This window comes from Chiloscyllium plagiosum, unplaced genomic scaffold, assembly GCF_037043375.1.
Source record: "Chiloscyllium plagiosum isolate Xiang-an unplaced genomic scaffold, Cpla_swu_hap1 HiC_scaffold_6, whole genome shotgun sequence".
In the NCBI taxonomy this organism is placed as follows: domain Eukaryota; kingdom Metazoa; phylum Chordata; class Chondrichthyes; order Orectolobiformes; family Hemiscylliidae; genus Chiloscyllium; species Chiloscyllium plagiosum.
In genome coordinates, this window is record NW_028270144.1 from 3,512,142 (window position 1) to 3,527,872 (window position 15,731).

A 15,731-nucleotide genomic window follows, 5' to 3' on the forward strand; every position below is an offset into this window, starting at 1 on the left:
ACAAGTCAATACACAAACATCAGTTTTACTCACCGTATCAACATAAATTTAAGAATAATGTCAATATAATGTTATCAACATGTTGTATGCTCACAAACATAAATTTCAAAGTACAAATATTCATTTCAGTTCCAACAAAGGGTCACTGGATTGAAAATGTTGACTCTCTCCACAAATGTTGCCAGACTTGCTGTGTTTTGCTAGAGCATTCTGTTTTTGTTATACAATTTAATGATTTGTCATTCAGTTACACTGTCCTGCATCTATATTTAGTGATAAACAAAAAGGCAGTGACAATGTTCGCAGTGGTTTGATCAGAATACAGCCTGAATGTCACCAGTGAGGGCTGAATCATTTCTGTAATTAGGTTTCATTTGAATTGCCAAACTGTCCATTATCTAATCTAATCAAATCAAATCTGTTTGCAATGCTCATGGGTAGCTCCCCATTTGGAAATCTGGATATCTGATGGTTCTACCAAATATTCAAAGTTACCTTGTACCTCCTTAAACACAATATTTTCTTAATTGGTGTTGACATTTCAATGCAATATTTGAACTTTTTCATAAAGTTGATTGCTACTAGGACACACTATTTCTGGGAAAGTGTTATAGAGGTTTTAGTAGATCAGATCAGGATCAGGCAACATAGTCAACAGGCATGTAACAAATAGGTCAAACTTGTAAAAAAATTCATGATTCACAAGATATGCATGCCACTGGCTAGGCCAGCAATTAATGCCCATCTCTAGTTGTCCTGGAGAAAGGGATGGAGAGCTACCATCTTCAGCCACTGCAGTCCATTGGTGTGGGGACACCCATACTGCAGTTACAAAGTGAGTTATAGGAAGTTCACCCAGCAATATTGGAGGACAGGTCATTCTGCTATAACGTACATTTCATGAACACGAATTCACTATAACATGACTGACAAATTGGGGACACTGTTTCTAAAGCATAAAGTTTTGAAGTGTATATTGGTTATAATGTGATTCTGGCCCCATTACTTTGAATGGTGCTGCTATTACATGATTTTCTTCTAACGTAGGATTGCATGAGAATGGAACTACCGTGTTACAGCACAGCTGACTGTATCAACAATGTAGTTTCAAGTCAGGATGTTGTGTGACTTGGAGGGCACTTGCAGGTGGTGGTGTTCCCTGGCATTTGTTCCGTTCAGTCCAACTCATCCATGTCAAACATAATCCCAAACTAAACTAATCCCATCTGTCTGCTCCTGGCCCATATCCCTCTAAACATCTCACTGCCAAGGAAAGGTTGCCAACATCATCAAAGACCCCTCCCATCCTGGTAATACTCTCTTCCAACCTCTTCTGTCAGGCAGACGATACAGAAGCTTGAACGAACACACACACTTCCCTGCCAGAATGAGATTGCTAAATGGGCTCTCTAACTTCAAATAATGTTGATCTTGCTTTATGCGTCTCCTGTGTAGTGTAATATTGTATGCCTCACTCTGTCTAAGCACCCTATGATCTATATGTCCTTGTTTGCTATGATCTGCCTGTACTGTTCGCAAACAAAACTTTTCAATGTACTTAGGTACATGTGACTACAATAAATAAAATAAAATCTTTCCTATTGATGGATTTATCTTAGTCCATGAATAGGCAAGTGAGCATGTAAATGGCCACAGCATAATGTCAAAGACTGAAATGCAATGGTTGAGTATGTTCCAGAAGTACTATTATTATTACAAATGTCAACAGAGAGACTAAGTCAAAACGTGTGGTGCTGGAAAAGCATGCAGACAGCCTCCGAGGAGCAGGAGCTCTTCATCAGGAATGGGGGGGACGGTATCAAGGGGGGCTCAGAGATAAATGGGAGAGAAGTAGGGTTAGGGGGAAGGTAGCTGGGAATGCAATTGGTAAATGTAGGTGGGGGGAGGGTGATGCTGATAGGTCAAAGCAGAGGGTGGAGCAGATAGGTGGAAAGGAAGACGGACAGGTAGGACAGTTCAAGTCGGCAGTGCCAAATTACAGGACTAGATCTTGGATAAAGTGGGGGAGGGGAGATCAGGAAACTGGTAAAATCAACATTCAGAGTCCCAAGGTGGAAAATGAGGCGTTCTTCCTCCAGTCGTTGGGTGACTTGATTTGGCAGTGGAGGAGGCTCAGAACTTGCATGTCTTTGGCAGAATGGGAGGGGGAGTTGAACTGGTTGGCCATAGGGCGGTATGGTTGTTTGGTCTGTGTGTCCTGGAGATGATCTCTGAAACGTTCCACGAGTTGGCGTCCTGTCTCCCCAATGTACAGGAGACCACATTAAGAGTAATGGACCCAGTAGATGAGGTGTTTGGATGTGCAGAAAAAATCTGTCAGATATAGAAGGACCCTTTGGGGCCTTGGATGGGCGTGAGGGGGGAGGTGTAGGCGCAGATTTACACCTCGTGCAATGGCAGGGGAAGGTGCCAGGAGTGCAGGGTGGGTTGGTGCAGAGGGAGTCGCAGAAGGAATGGTCTCTGTGGAATGCATGAGGAAGGAAATAAATCTTTAATAGTGGAGTCTGTCTGTAGGTGGCAGAAGTGGCGGAGGATAATGCCCTGTATCTGGAGGTTAGTGGGGTGGACAGAGAGAAGGAAAGCTTCCTTTCTTCTGGAGGTCCCATGGTTTCTGCTCAAATGTTCACACCAACCAGCTGTTCAAACGACTGGGAGCTAATCGCAAGGAGAAGGCCATTGTCAAAGACTGGTCACCATTCTCCCAGACCAATCAGCTGCTTGCTACCAGCAGCATCTCTGTTCATATACCTGCTGGACAAGCTGTAGGTAAAAACAATGACTGCAGATGCTGGAAACCAGATTCTAGATTAGTGGTGCTTGAAAAGCACAGCAGTTCAGGCAGCATCCGAGGAGCAGTAAAATCAACGTTTCGGGCAAAAGCCCTTCATCAGGAATACAGGCAGAGTGCCTGAAGGGTGGAGAGATAAATGTGAGGAGGGTGGGGTGGGGAGAATGTAGCATAGAGTACAATAGGTGAGTGGGGGAGGGGATGAAGGTGATAGGTCATGGAGGAGGGTAGAGTGGATAGGTGGAAAAGAAGATAGGCAGGTAGGACAAGTCATGGGGACAGTGCTGAGCTGGAAGTTTGGAACTGGGGTGAGGTGGGGGAAGGGGAAAAGAAGAAACTGCTGAAATCCACATTAATGCCCTGGGGTTGAAGTGTTCTGAGGCGGAACTTGAGGCGTTCTTCCTCCAGGCGTCTGGTGGCGAGAGAGCGGCGGCGAAGGAGGCCCAGAACCTCCATGTCCTCGGCAGAGTGGGAGGGGGAGTTGAAATGTTGGGCCACAGGGCGGTGTGTCCCAGAGATATTCCCTAAAGCGCTCTGCTAGGAGGCGTCCAGTCTCTCCAATGTAGAGGAGACCGCATCGGGAGCAACGAATACAATAAATGATATTGGTGGATGTGCAGGTAAAACTTTGATGGATGTGGAAGGCTCCTTTAGGGCCTTGGATGGAGGTGAGGGAGATTTGGGCGCAGGTTTTTCAATTCCTGCAGAGGCAGGGGCAGGTGCCAGGATGGGAGGGTGGGTTGTAGGGGGGCGTGGACCTGACCAGGTAGTCACGGAGGGAACGGTCTTTGCGGAAGGCGGAAAGGGGTGGGGAGGGAAATATATCCCTGGTGGTGGGGTCTTTTTGGAGGTGGCAGAAATGTCGGCAGATGATTTAGCTTTTGCGAAGGTTGGTAGGGTGGAAGGTGAGCACCAGGGGCGTTCTATCTTTGCTACGGTTGGAGGGGTGCGGTCTGAGGGCGGAATGTGGACAAGATGCGTTGGAGGGCATCTTTGACCACGTGGGAAGGGAAATTGTGGTCTCTAAAGAAGGAGGCCATCTGGTGTGTTCTGTGGTGGAACTGGCCCTCCTGGGAGCAGATACGGTGGAGGCGAAGGAATTGGGAATACGGGATGGCATTTTTGCAGGAGGTAGGGTGGGAAGAGGTGTAATCCAGGTAGCTGAGGGAGTTGGTGGGTTTGTAAAAATGTCGGTGTCAAGTCGGTCGTCATTAATGGAGATGGAGAGGTCCAGGAAGGGGAGGGAGGTGTCGGAGATGGTCCAGGTAAATTTAAAGTCTGGGTGGAATATGTTGGTGAAGTTGATGAATTGCCATGTGTCAACAGCAATTACAATGAGTGTCAAGTGCAGCAATCCTTAGTTTTGAAAAGTTATTTTCCCTTTTCAGTTTACAACCAAAAATGCAAAAATAATAAAGTTCTTTGCAATATAAAATATATAGGATGGCACCTTGTGAGGCAGAAACAAAATGTTTACAACGGGATATAGATTGGTTCAGTGAGTGGGCAAAAATCTATGGATTTATCTACAAATAAAGAAAAAATCTTTCATGGCACAATCTTTTTAGATTATTATCACATCAAGGGAATTACAGAATGACATGGAACAGAGGATTTGTTTGTTCCTGTGTATGAGTCATAAAATGAAGAACCTCATAAGATATCATCTGTCCTTATTACATAATATTGCAACACTTTCTCTTCTTTTACATCACTCCACCCTGGCTTGTCTGAGGATTCAATCCCCCACAACACTGAGACTCCCTTAAGCATGTCTTCATAACAGCAATACTATATCATATTTCCATGTGTTTATCAAAACTGCTATCAACTGCCCTATCTTATTAGCAGCACCCCTAGCATTAAAATGCCACCTTACCTTTGCAATGCTCCCTTCTGCCTTAACCTAACTATATTAACCCTGCCATCCAGATTGATTTCACTTTTTCTCTTTTCTGTACATCCCCACCTGACTGCACACCTCAGTTCTATGTCCCATCCCCTTGCCAAAGCAGTTTAAACCCCCATCAACATTAGAATTCAATCTGCTGACGAACAGTCACTCTCATTGTTTTCTAATAGAGAAAAACCTCAGCGAGACGCACTCTGGGGTTTTCCCAACTACCTTCTTCTGCGTGGCGGACACCCATTTGTTCTCTGATCACTTGAATAAATACACAGTTGCTTGTCCTGCTTGCACAGATCCCAAATTTGTTTTAGAATGTACCAGTATAAGAAACTCTTTAATTACTGTAAGTCAGGGTGAAAATAAGTGTCTGTGGACAGTTGTAAGTATAATGAAGGGCAAGTGACATTTGTGCACTGATTACAAAATCTGTACCATAAAAGTCTTAAAGTATACCTGTTAACATTGTACAACTCTGCTAACCTCTCCATGTCTCTTTGAAATCTTTACAGTTTTTCTTGCAATTTGTTATACTCTTTGCTTTTATATCAACAATTTGTAAGGTTATGTCTTCTTTGACAAAGTTTAGATGAAGTGCAGCCAGCATTAGTTTCCGGAATTTCCAAACCTTCTCTCATCCAAGAAATACACATTTATCTTAAATTTTTAATACAAACAAAATATTGAAGCTGCTGGAAATCAGAAATAAAAACAGAAAATGTTGCAGGAACTCAGCAGGTCTGGCAGTGAATGTGGAGAGAAAAACAGTTTATGTGATATAAAATCATTGTTTCACGTTCACCAACTAAATTTTCTATTCACCTACCCTTTTTTCTGTAATACACCTTGCTTTTCAAAATAAAGTATGTTGCCAAAGACAACATTCCCGTAATGCATACAATGCATGTGATCTTCTTAAATAATTAATACACTAAATACTCACTAACTTTACCTTGAAAAGAGGATTTAAAATTTTTTTTTGATGTTTTTATTATCTTGTCTGAACTATCCATATATAACCAAAAAGATATCTCACACCAACATCTAAAAAGTTACAAATAATATCCATTTTAAGATCATTTTCGAAGCAACAAAGAACAGTACAGTGCAGTACAGGCCCTTCGGCCCTCGACGTTGCGCCGACCTGTGAGGCCAATCTGAAGCCCATTTAACCTACACTATTCCATTATCTTCCATATGTCTATCCAATGACTATTTAAATGCTCTTAAAGTTGGCAATAATCTTTTAGAAAATGAAAAAGCATTTGCATATTGAAGATGCTCAACGCAAGTGCTTTCACAAATTAGATACATGTTTACAGAACACCATGAAGCAAATTATTCATGACATTACTGCTCCATTACCACTTGGGCTAATTCAAAGTGGCTGCTCATCAAAAAAATCTATTTGAAAATTATTCCAATGGAATGACTCATTTTCGGATAGAAACAGAAATACATATGCTTCATAATATTTTCCTTGAATATTTTTCAAAAGTTGAAACTTACTTTCTCATGGAATTACAACTCCTTCTGTGTCTCTGTAAAGGAACACTTTTCTCCATTTCCATCTCCTGTTCTGTCTCAGTTGACTCTTAAGTAAATTAGTAAAATAGAGACATTTCAGAAAAACAGTAACTGCCAAAAATGCACATAATGTTCACAGTTGATTGTATGACTTGTCCAATGTTTATTCATCTACAATTACCATTAATCGCAGTTCTCCGATTTATTTCACTCTTCTTCAGCCTTTTACGAAAAACATGCTGAAAATAAACAAATATTTCATTTTTATTCTAATATACCAGTAAATGGAATTAGTTATTTAAGAGTAATTACATACCAATAAAGTTTTAATGGGAAAAACATTTTTGTAAATAATGGCTACACATATATAATATACTAAAATCAGGCACATCTTTCAAATATGGACAACTATGGCTCATTATACTATAGTCATAACCAACAGTAATAACATGCAGAGAAGATGCTGTAATACAGTTGTTTTATTAAGATACCATTTTAAACTGGCTGTTACACAGTGTCTCAGTTAATCATTACCATACCCAATGTTATTAAATGGATACAGGTCAGAATTATTCCCATAGCTCCAAAGTGATGTAAATACGTAGAAAATGTTGAAACCTAGATCTGAGATCAAAGTACAAAAGCAGCAATTAATTAATAGGATGCAGAATATAAAGAGTCACTCAGGGTGGGTTGGGAATGAGTTGGCACAGGGGTCATGGGTAAGAACTTTGGAAATTAGTTTGCAAAAGTTCCCATCATCAGAAAGCATGGGTCATAGAGTTGTACAGCATGGAAACAAACACATCAGTTCAACTCATCTATACTGACCAGATATCCAAAATTAATCTAGTCCCACTTGCCAGCTTTGGCCCATATCCCTCCAAACCCCTATTCATATACAATATTTAAATATTGTAATTGTACCAGCCTCCACCACTGCCTCTGGCAGCTCATTCCACACATACCCTCTGCATGAAAACGTTTCCCCTGAGGTCCCTTTTAAATCTTTCCACTCTCACCTTAAACCCATAGGTTTTGCAATCCTCTACCCTGGGAAAAAGACCTTGGCTATTTATCCTATCCACACCCCTCATGATTTTATAAACCTCTGATAGGTCGCCCCTCAACCTCCCATGCTCCAGAGAAAATAGCCCCCAGTCTATTAAGCCTCTCTGTACAGCTCAAACCGTCCAACCCCAGCAAGTTAGCTTGGCTTGACAAAGATTGTTGGGTGCTAAGTGATGCCTATTCCTCCAATAGAGCTGGCCATATTAGGAATGCAAATTAGGAATCCTTTTTCCAAGACAGTATAAATTAGGAGCAACAGGAAAGGTGGTGAGAATCCTGGAATCATTTCCCATTCACTGTTTTTACGAGTTTAGACTGTCCACAGCTCAACAAAATACTGTCCTATAGGTCTAAATATAAGTACAACTGACAAATTGTTCTTAACAAAACCAATAAAATGTCTACCAGAATTCTAAATATTACATAATTCTGCAGCCTATAAATCAAGGGATGAAGATAATCAAATTCACAAAGTCAAATACCCTGTAAACTTGGAGTGGGAGGTGAGAGTTTACCATGCAAATTTCCTGCTTGCAGGCCAGGACTTTGTTTATGCTTTCTCAGAGTTTGCAGAGTAATAGAAAAAGCCCTGTGGAGAATCATCAATAATGCATGCCAAATATACAAGAACTTGAGAGTTAAACAGCACAGACAGAAACATTTATATGTACCTGCATAACTGAAGTACTTAAACCTTAATTTTCTGTTTTAACTAAGCAGTTCCTACAGTGGTATTAATATTACATGTATGATTCATATGATTGAAATATTTATCAATTTCTGGTATAGAACTATAGGAGTTTACAATTCAGAAGCACACTATTCAACTCATCCTATCTTTACCAGCTTTTTCTTAAAGTAATGCAAAACTAATGCCACTGAACCACATTCTCCTCAAAGCCAAAACTTTCCATAAAAGATGCCCTGGCCTCAACCACTTGTCAATTCAAAAATTCAATGTTCTAACAATTATGTTTTTTCCCTTAATTTACAATGAATGACCCTCATTAATAACCATTTATGTAAAAGAACGTGATTATCCATTTTGATCTCCTCTTCTGACTCAATTTACTCTTTGGTAAAATGGAGAAATCAAAATACCACAAGTGTGCTTAATTTTCACAGCTGATTACATGATTCGTCCAATGTTTATTCATTGTACAATTACCATTAATTGCAGCTTTCTCTACATAATTTCAAAACTTCTACTGAAACTCTTTTGAACCTTCTTAGCTTTAATGAAATGATCCCACTAACTCAGGCCTGACTTCCAAGCTACAAGTTCTGTCTGAAAACCTCCTGATGCAGTTGTACATGCTTTAGGGGACTGAATGATATTTCTTTAATAGATCCCTTGTTGTGGTATAACAATGGATTTGTACATGTACTGTCATAAACATTTACTATTAAATATCCAGATTCATAAACCGTAAGGATATGGGAGTGAGGTACTTTTGTCTCTGGTTGGTCAGCTAGAGAACAAATTTAAATCCCAATGTCATAATGCCGAGGGGAAGAGTGAATCACTTAGATGGTTAATTTGCATGATGTTGACTGCTATCCAAGACAAAAGAAATACATGCCAAGTTTCATCAATAAAGAGAAAAAATTTAGAAACAAACTCATCCTTTAACAAGAAAACAGATTATTGATTATTACTATACAAACTTAAACTAGATCCCCCTCCAATGCAAACACACACACATTCATTCACGAGCAAGACTACAAACTGTCAGCTCTACAGAAGTACTACAGAATGAAATCACATGGAAAAAAGATACAACTTCTGTGGGTTGAGTCCAAACCGTGAGGGTGGAATGAGATGACTCCCTCACAGTTCTCTTTTTGATGGTGGTATGTTGTTGTCAACCGCACAGCAATAAAAGATCTTCAGTTTGGTCTCCAGTCAGTTGGACTAAGTCTTTGTTTCAGTTAGAACTTCTCCTTTTCAGAGTCTTTAAGGACTGCTTTCTTCCCAGAGGTTGCGAAAGAAAGCGACAGTTTTTTGCTTGCAGCTTTCAATCTACACTGTTGATCTCACACTTCAGTCTACACTGTTGATGTCACACTGCATTGCAAGCCAGCCATACAGCTAACTGAACTAAAAAATGTGTTGCTGGAAAAGCGCAGCAGGTCAAGCAGCATCACAGGAGCAGGCATAAGCCCTTCTTCAGGAATGAGGAGGGTGTACCAAGCAGACTAAGATAAAAGTTAGGGAGGAGGGACTTGGGGGAGGGGCGTTGGGAATGCGATAGGTGGAAGGAGGTTAGGGTGAGGGTGATAGGCCGGAGAGGGGGTGGGGGCGGAGAGGTCAGGAAGGCGGTGCTGAGTCCGAGGGTTGGGACTGAGAAAAGGTGGGGGGAAGGGGAAATGAGGAAGCTGGAGAAATCTGCATTCATCCCTTGTGGTTGGAGGGTTCCTAGGCAGAAGATGAAGCGCTGTTCCTCCAGGCGTCGTGTTGCCACGGTCTGGCAATGGAGGAGGCCAAGGACCTGCATGTCGTTGGCGGAATGGGAGGGGGAGTTAAAGTGTTCAGCCACGGGGCGGTTGGGTTGGTTGGTGCGGGTGTCCCAGAGGTGTTCCCTGAAACGTTCCGCAAGTAGGCGGCCTGTCTCCCCAATGTATAGAAGGCCACATCGGGTGCAGCGGATGCAGTAAATGATGTGTGTGGAGGTGCAGGTGAATTTGTGACGGATATGGAAGGATCCCTTGGGGCCTTGGAGGGAAGTGAGGGGGGAGGTGTGGGTGCAAGTCTTGCACCTCCTGCGGTTGCAGGGGAAGGTGCCGGGAGTGGAGGTTGGGTTGGTGGGGGGTGTGGACCTGACGAAGGAGTCGCGGAGGGAGTCGTCTTTCCGGAACGCTGATACGGGAGGGGAGGGAAATATATCCTTGTGGTGGGGTCTGTTTGGAGGTGGCGGAAATGACGAAGGATGGTACGATGTATCTGGAGGTTGGTGGGGTCGTAGATGAGGATCAGTGGGGTTCTGTTCTGGTGGCAATTGGAGGGGCGGGGCTCAAGGGCAGAGGAGCAGGAAGTGGAGGAGAGCAACACATTTTTCAGCTCTGATCTCCAGCATCTGCAGTCCCCACTTTCTCTTAGCTAACAGAACTAACCAATCTCACTACAACAGTAATTGCCAGGGGTTGATCACTCTTTTTGAAATTTAGTCCAGTGCAACTGATAGAATCCACACTGAATTTCCATTTTTAAAATTATATTTTTTATATCAGTTTTGGTTTGGAGCCATGGATGGGTTTCTCTGACAATCAACAATGGTCTCATTGTCATCATTAGGGTGTTAATTCCACATTTTTATTGAACTCAAATTTCACCATGGAAGGATTCAAACCCAGGTCCCCTGACTATTACCTGGGTCTCTGGATTAACAGTCCAGTGAAAAATGCCACGAGAACATCACGTTCCCTTAAAAAACTGAATGGCCTTTTTCTGTGCTGTAACTTTTCTTCGGTTTCTATGGATTGTGTAGTTCAGGAGAAAAGCAAACTGAATCATCTGCGTAACGCCCATTGTCTCATGGGACACTGGAAAGCCCAATGCCTTTCCAATGCATTATCAAACACTAAAACTTATGTTTACAGTTTGCTAACTTGAATAGCCAATGGACATATGTTAAGTTTGGATACAATATTACAGCTTGACAGAGCCAAGTTTCAAACCAAAAAATCAAGATATTTATATGGCACACAAGATTTAGGAGCAGAAGAAGACCCTTTAATTCTATACTGTCATTCAGTAATATCATGGCTGAACTAGCTGTGGTCTCAACTCCACTTTCCTGTCTGTCCCCATTACCTTTCACTGCTTTGTTTATCAAATACATACAGTACATACTCGTGTAAAAGACAAATTTTTTAGACTATTTTAAAGATTCAATTTATAGGGTCGACTAATACACAGGTACTAGTTTTGAGGGGCTGAAATTCATACTGCAGTTTGAAATACTGTATTATGAGCAGACGTCAATTTGATCACTCAACTAATCCCAGGTAAAGAAGACAAACACAATAAATTACGATAAAAATTACTGGTAGCAAGTTTATTTATACATAACGGTATAAAAGTTCAACATCAAAGATTCATTGAAATCCTGCAAAATGTTCAACATCATCATGGCTTGGTATAATGGCACACTTAAAATGAAACATTTATTAAATCTTGAACTTTCCCACCAAATTCATTTGTTTCCCTCCCATTTCCTCTCGTATGCTATGAAGCTCAGCAATAGTAACAAATTTGTCAAAGAACTAAAGATATATGTAGCTAATATATCTCAGTTTTATTCAGATACGATGGCACAATTAAAATTATTAACTTTTTAACAAAATTAACTTTTGGATGTATAGTGAACAAAGTGCAATTAGTACCAATTGACTTGTACTGGTCTGAATGAATGGATCAATCAAAACGTGGTGTAGTAAACCAAGTTGGCTAAAGAGAGGTGTGAATGAATAGAAATGTGATACAGTTAACAAAGACTGATGAGTAGAGTTACTGGTATGAATAAATGAATGCGATTTTGTTTAAGTGGGTTAATGGGAATATGCAGTTTCCTTTGTAAGAGGTTTATAATGCGATATATTGGTGTCGACTTTTACACAAAATGTATGGAAAATACAAGATTTTTTGGCCAAACATAAGGGGTCAACTCTTACATGAGATCAATTATTATATGAGTATATACGGTATATCTTACTCAGACTTGAATGTATGCAAAAGCTAGCATTTACAATTCTCTAGTGTGTGGAATTCTCTTCTCCAATGACCCACTGAGGGATGAAACTTCTCCCCATCTCAAACATAAATAGGAGACTCTTAACTTTTCAATTGTGTCTCCAGTTCCAGACTCCACGTTGAACGACAACATTCTCTCAACATCCACCATGTTAAGATTCCTTAGGATCTTTTATGATCAATAAGATTCCCTCTCATTCTTGTGAAGTGCAATGGGCATAAACCAAACTTGCTCAAGCTTTCAATCCACAGACCAATTGATTGAATCTTCTCTGAATATAAGCATTTTCTTCTGTAATTAAAAAGGCCAAACCACTGTATTCTGGATGTCGTCCCTGTATGGGTGCAGTAACTGTGTACACCATCATTTCTTACCAATCCCCATCTCCATGTACAAGACACTTATAAGTTCTCTCATTTAATTTCTACAGTCTTTGGGACGTAGGGGGTACCCACAGAGCTGTTTGTAAGGGCATTCTAGGATTTTGTGCAGTACATGTTAAGGAATGGCAATAATAGTTTCAGTTCAGGGTTGTGGGTGACTTGGAGAGAAACTTGCAGCTATATCTACTATTCTTTCAAGTCGACTTCATAAATTTTGGCGGTCATGTTGGATTAGTAACTATGGTGCGTCTTTTAGATGATATATAATGCTGCTTTGGTAGTAAACTGTATGAATGGTAAAGATGGTGGATGGGGTGCCACTAAACTGGGCTTGCTTTGTCTTGAATACAGCGTCAGGTTTCTTGGGAATTATTGGAGCTGCACTGTTCCAGGTCAGTAGTCAATGTTTCAATACATTCCCAACTACAGCCTGCAGTTATAGAGCACTGGACAGTCATGATGTGACTTAGTTGCTGTAGAATTCCTAGCCTTGATGACCCCATATAATCCTGGTATTTATATGTCTAGTCCAGTTCAGGTCCCCACCCCAGGAAATTGTTCATGGGGGATTTAACTAAGGTAATATCATTAAACATTATGGGGTGATAGATTCTCTCTTGTTGAATGTGGTCATTGCCTGGTACCTCTGTGATGTAAATATTGTCCAGTCTTTGTGCTTAGTATGGATCCAACCATCAGAGTTCACCCTCTGATTCCCATTGGTTACAATTTTGCTAGGGCTCCTTGATGCCATAATTTGCCAAATGCCACTTTTACATTGGGGCAGTCACTCTAAATTCACCACTGGCATTCAATTATTCTGTCCATGTTTGAACAAAGGCTTTAATGAAGTCAAGCACCAAGAACCTAGCAGATGCCAAATTGATTCCTGATGAAGAGCTTATGCTGGAAACATTGATTCTCCTGCTCCTTGGATGCTGCCTGACCTGCTGTGCTTTTCCAGCACCACACTCTTCAGCTCTGATCACCAGCACCTGCAGTCCTCACTTTATCTAGATTCCAAACTGAGCAGGTTAAGTGATAGGGCTGTTAATGAACCAAACCTTCACTTTGCAAATGACTGGAAGTAAGGTGGTAATTAGACTATTTGGATTCGTTTTGCTTTTTGTGGAAGATATGAGTTAACATGGTCAAGATGGGCTGAATGCTGGAGATGCTGGTGTTGGATTAGGGTGTATAAAGTTAAAAATCACAACACCAGGTTATAGTCCAACAGGTTTAATTGGAAGCACTAGCTTTCAAAGCGCTGCTCCTTCAATCAGGTGGTTGTGGAGTACACAATTGTAAGACACAGAACTTATAGCAAAAGTTTCCAGTGTGATGTAACTGAAATTATACAGTGAAAAATACCTTGATTGTTTGTTAAGTCTCTCATCTGTTAGAATGACCATGATAGTTTCAGTTCTTTCATATGTGAATCACGAAAGTTTTTTTTTAAAGTTACATTCTCAGGTTAACTGTAACAATTGGTGTCAGTCCAGATAAAATGTTAAGATGTTGAAGTTGTTAGCCCCCTGTGTTCCGTCTGTGCCATAATGCTTAGACTGATTCTAATCTAAGAAGTAGTTGATAAGAGTCTTACATGGATTCATGCAGTTTTTGAGCAAAATACAATGTAACTCTGCAAGTACAAATTCATCCCACAAATGTACATGTGTGTGTGTGCATGTGGGTTTATGTGTGAGTGTAAAGGGGTCTAAGTCTGTGAGAGGATGTGTGTGTGTGTGTAGGTGGGGGGTTGTGAGTGTCTGTGAGAGAGTGTGTGTGTGTGTGTGAGAGAGAGAGAGTGAGTGAGAGAAAGAGAGAAAAGAGTGTGTGTAAAGGGGTTTAAGTCTGTATGTGAAAGTATGGGAGTGTGTGTGTGTCTGTGTCCAGGTGGGGGGTTGAGAGTGAGTGTATTTGTGAGTGTGAGTGTAAAAGGGATCTAAGTCTGTGAGAAGGTGCAGATGTGAGTGTGTGTGTCTGGGGTGGGGGGTTGAGTGTGTCTGTGAGAGAGTGTGTGTATGTGAGAGAGTTTAAAGGGGTCTAAGTCTGTGAGAGGATGCATGTGTGAGTGTGTGTCTGTAGGTGTGTGTGTGTGGGGTGGGGGGTTGAGAGTATCTGTGAGAGTGTGTGTGTGTGAGAGTTTAAAGGGGTCTAAGTCTGTGAGAGGGTGCATGTTTGAGTGTGGGAGTGTGTGTGTGTCTGGGGTGGGGGGTTGTGAGTGTCTGTGAGAGAGTGTACATGTGTGTGTGAGTGTAAAGTGTCTAAGTCTGTGAGAGAATGCATGTGTGAGTATGGGGGTGTGTCTCTCTCTGTAGGAGTGTAGGTGTGTTTGTGTGTGTCTGGGGTGGGGGGGTTGAGTGTCATTCTAACAGATGAGAGACTCAACAAACATTCAAGGTATTTTTCAATATATAATTTCAGTAGCACCACACTGTAAACTTTTGCTATAAATTCTGCGTTTTATAATTGTGTACTCCACAACCACCTGATGAAGGAGCAGCGCTCCAAAAGCTAGTGCTTCCAATTAAACATGTTGTTGTGTGATTTTTAACTTCTATGTGGTGTCATTTCTATGGATATACCTGCGATAGGACTACCAGTACCTGCAACAAATCCGCAGCCTCCAGCAACGGACCTCCCTCCGGATCCTCCACTCCACGCTTGCAGCCATGCGCCGGTACCTACATTCCCTGCAACTCGACCTACCCCAGCTCAGGACAACTCTCTCACAGACCTGTAAAGGACCTCTACTGTTCTTCATTTACAGAAGAATCCATAGACTGAACAAACAGTTCTTTCTAGCCATATCGGAAATTAAAGGCAGTAAGTACCAAAAACTTTCATGCACTTACCCCCAAACTCCGGATTCCTCAACCGGTCCAGAAACTTCCATCGGCCTCCGAAACCAGTCCGGCGCCATTACACACGCGGCCGCTACAGCGCCCGCGGCAACAGCCGCAGACGCCGCCGACGATGACGTCACTTCCGCCCCCACCGACCTCGCAACCTTCATGATCGCGGCCCAAAGAACTGCCTCCGGGATCGCCGCACAGACAACCTGCTCTGCGATCGTCATGAAGACAATCACCAACAGATTGGCGACCTCCGCGGCTATGGGGAAGAACTCTGTCTCCGTGGTCGCCGCAGCTACTTCCGCCCCCAGTGACGTCAGCAACCTACATTTGGACCACATCGCCGCATGTGTCTCCGCCCCCCCCGCCGCGTCCCGTCACCACGCCTAACCCCGCCCCCCCGCCGCGTTCCATCACCGCGCC

The 15,731-nt window shown here is 42.0% G+C and overlaps 1 protein-coding gene across 1 annotated transcript in view; it reads right to left on the bottom strand.

Annotated features, from left to right (window-relative positions):
* Nucleotides 1–15,731, bottom strand: part of LOC122550429 (uncharacterized) — a 60,633-nt gene that overhangs the window by 32,555 nt on the left and 12,347 nt on the right. The window contains exons 3-4 of the mRNA XM_043691156.2: nucleotides 6,424–6,481; nucleotides 6,225–6,309 (exon numbers count right to left, since the gene is read on the bottom strand). Coding sequence (XP_043547091.2) covers nucleotides 6,225–6,309; nucleotides 6,424–6,481 — 143 coding nt within the window. The remainder of the gene's footprint in view (nucleotides 1–6,224; nucleotides 6,310–6,423; nucleotides 6,482–15,731) is intronic.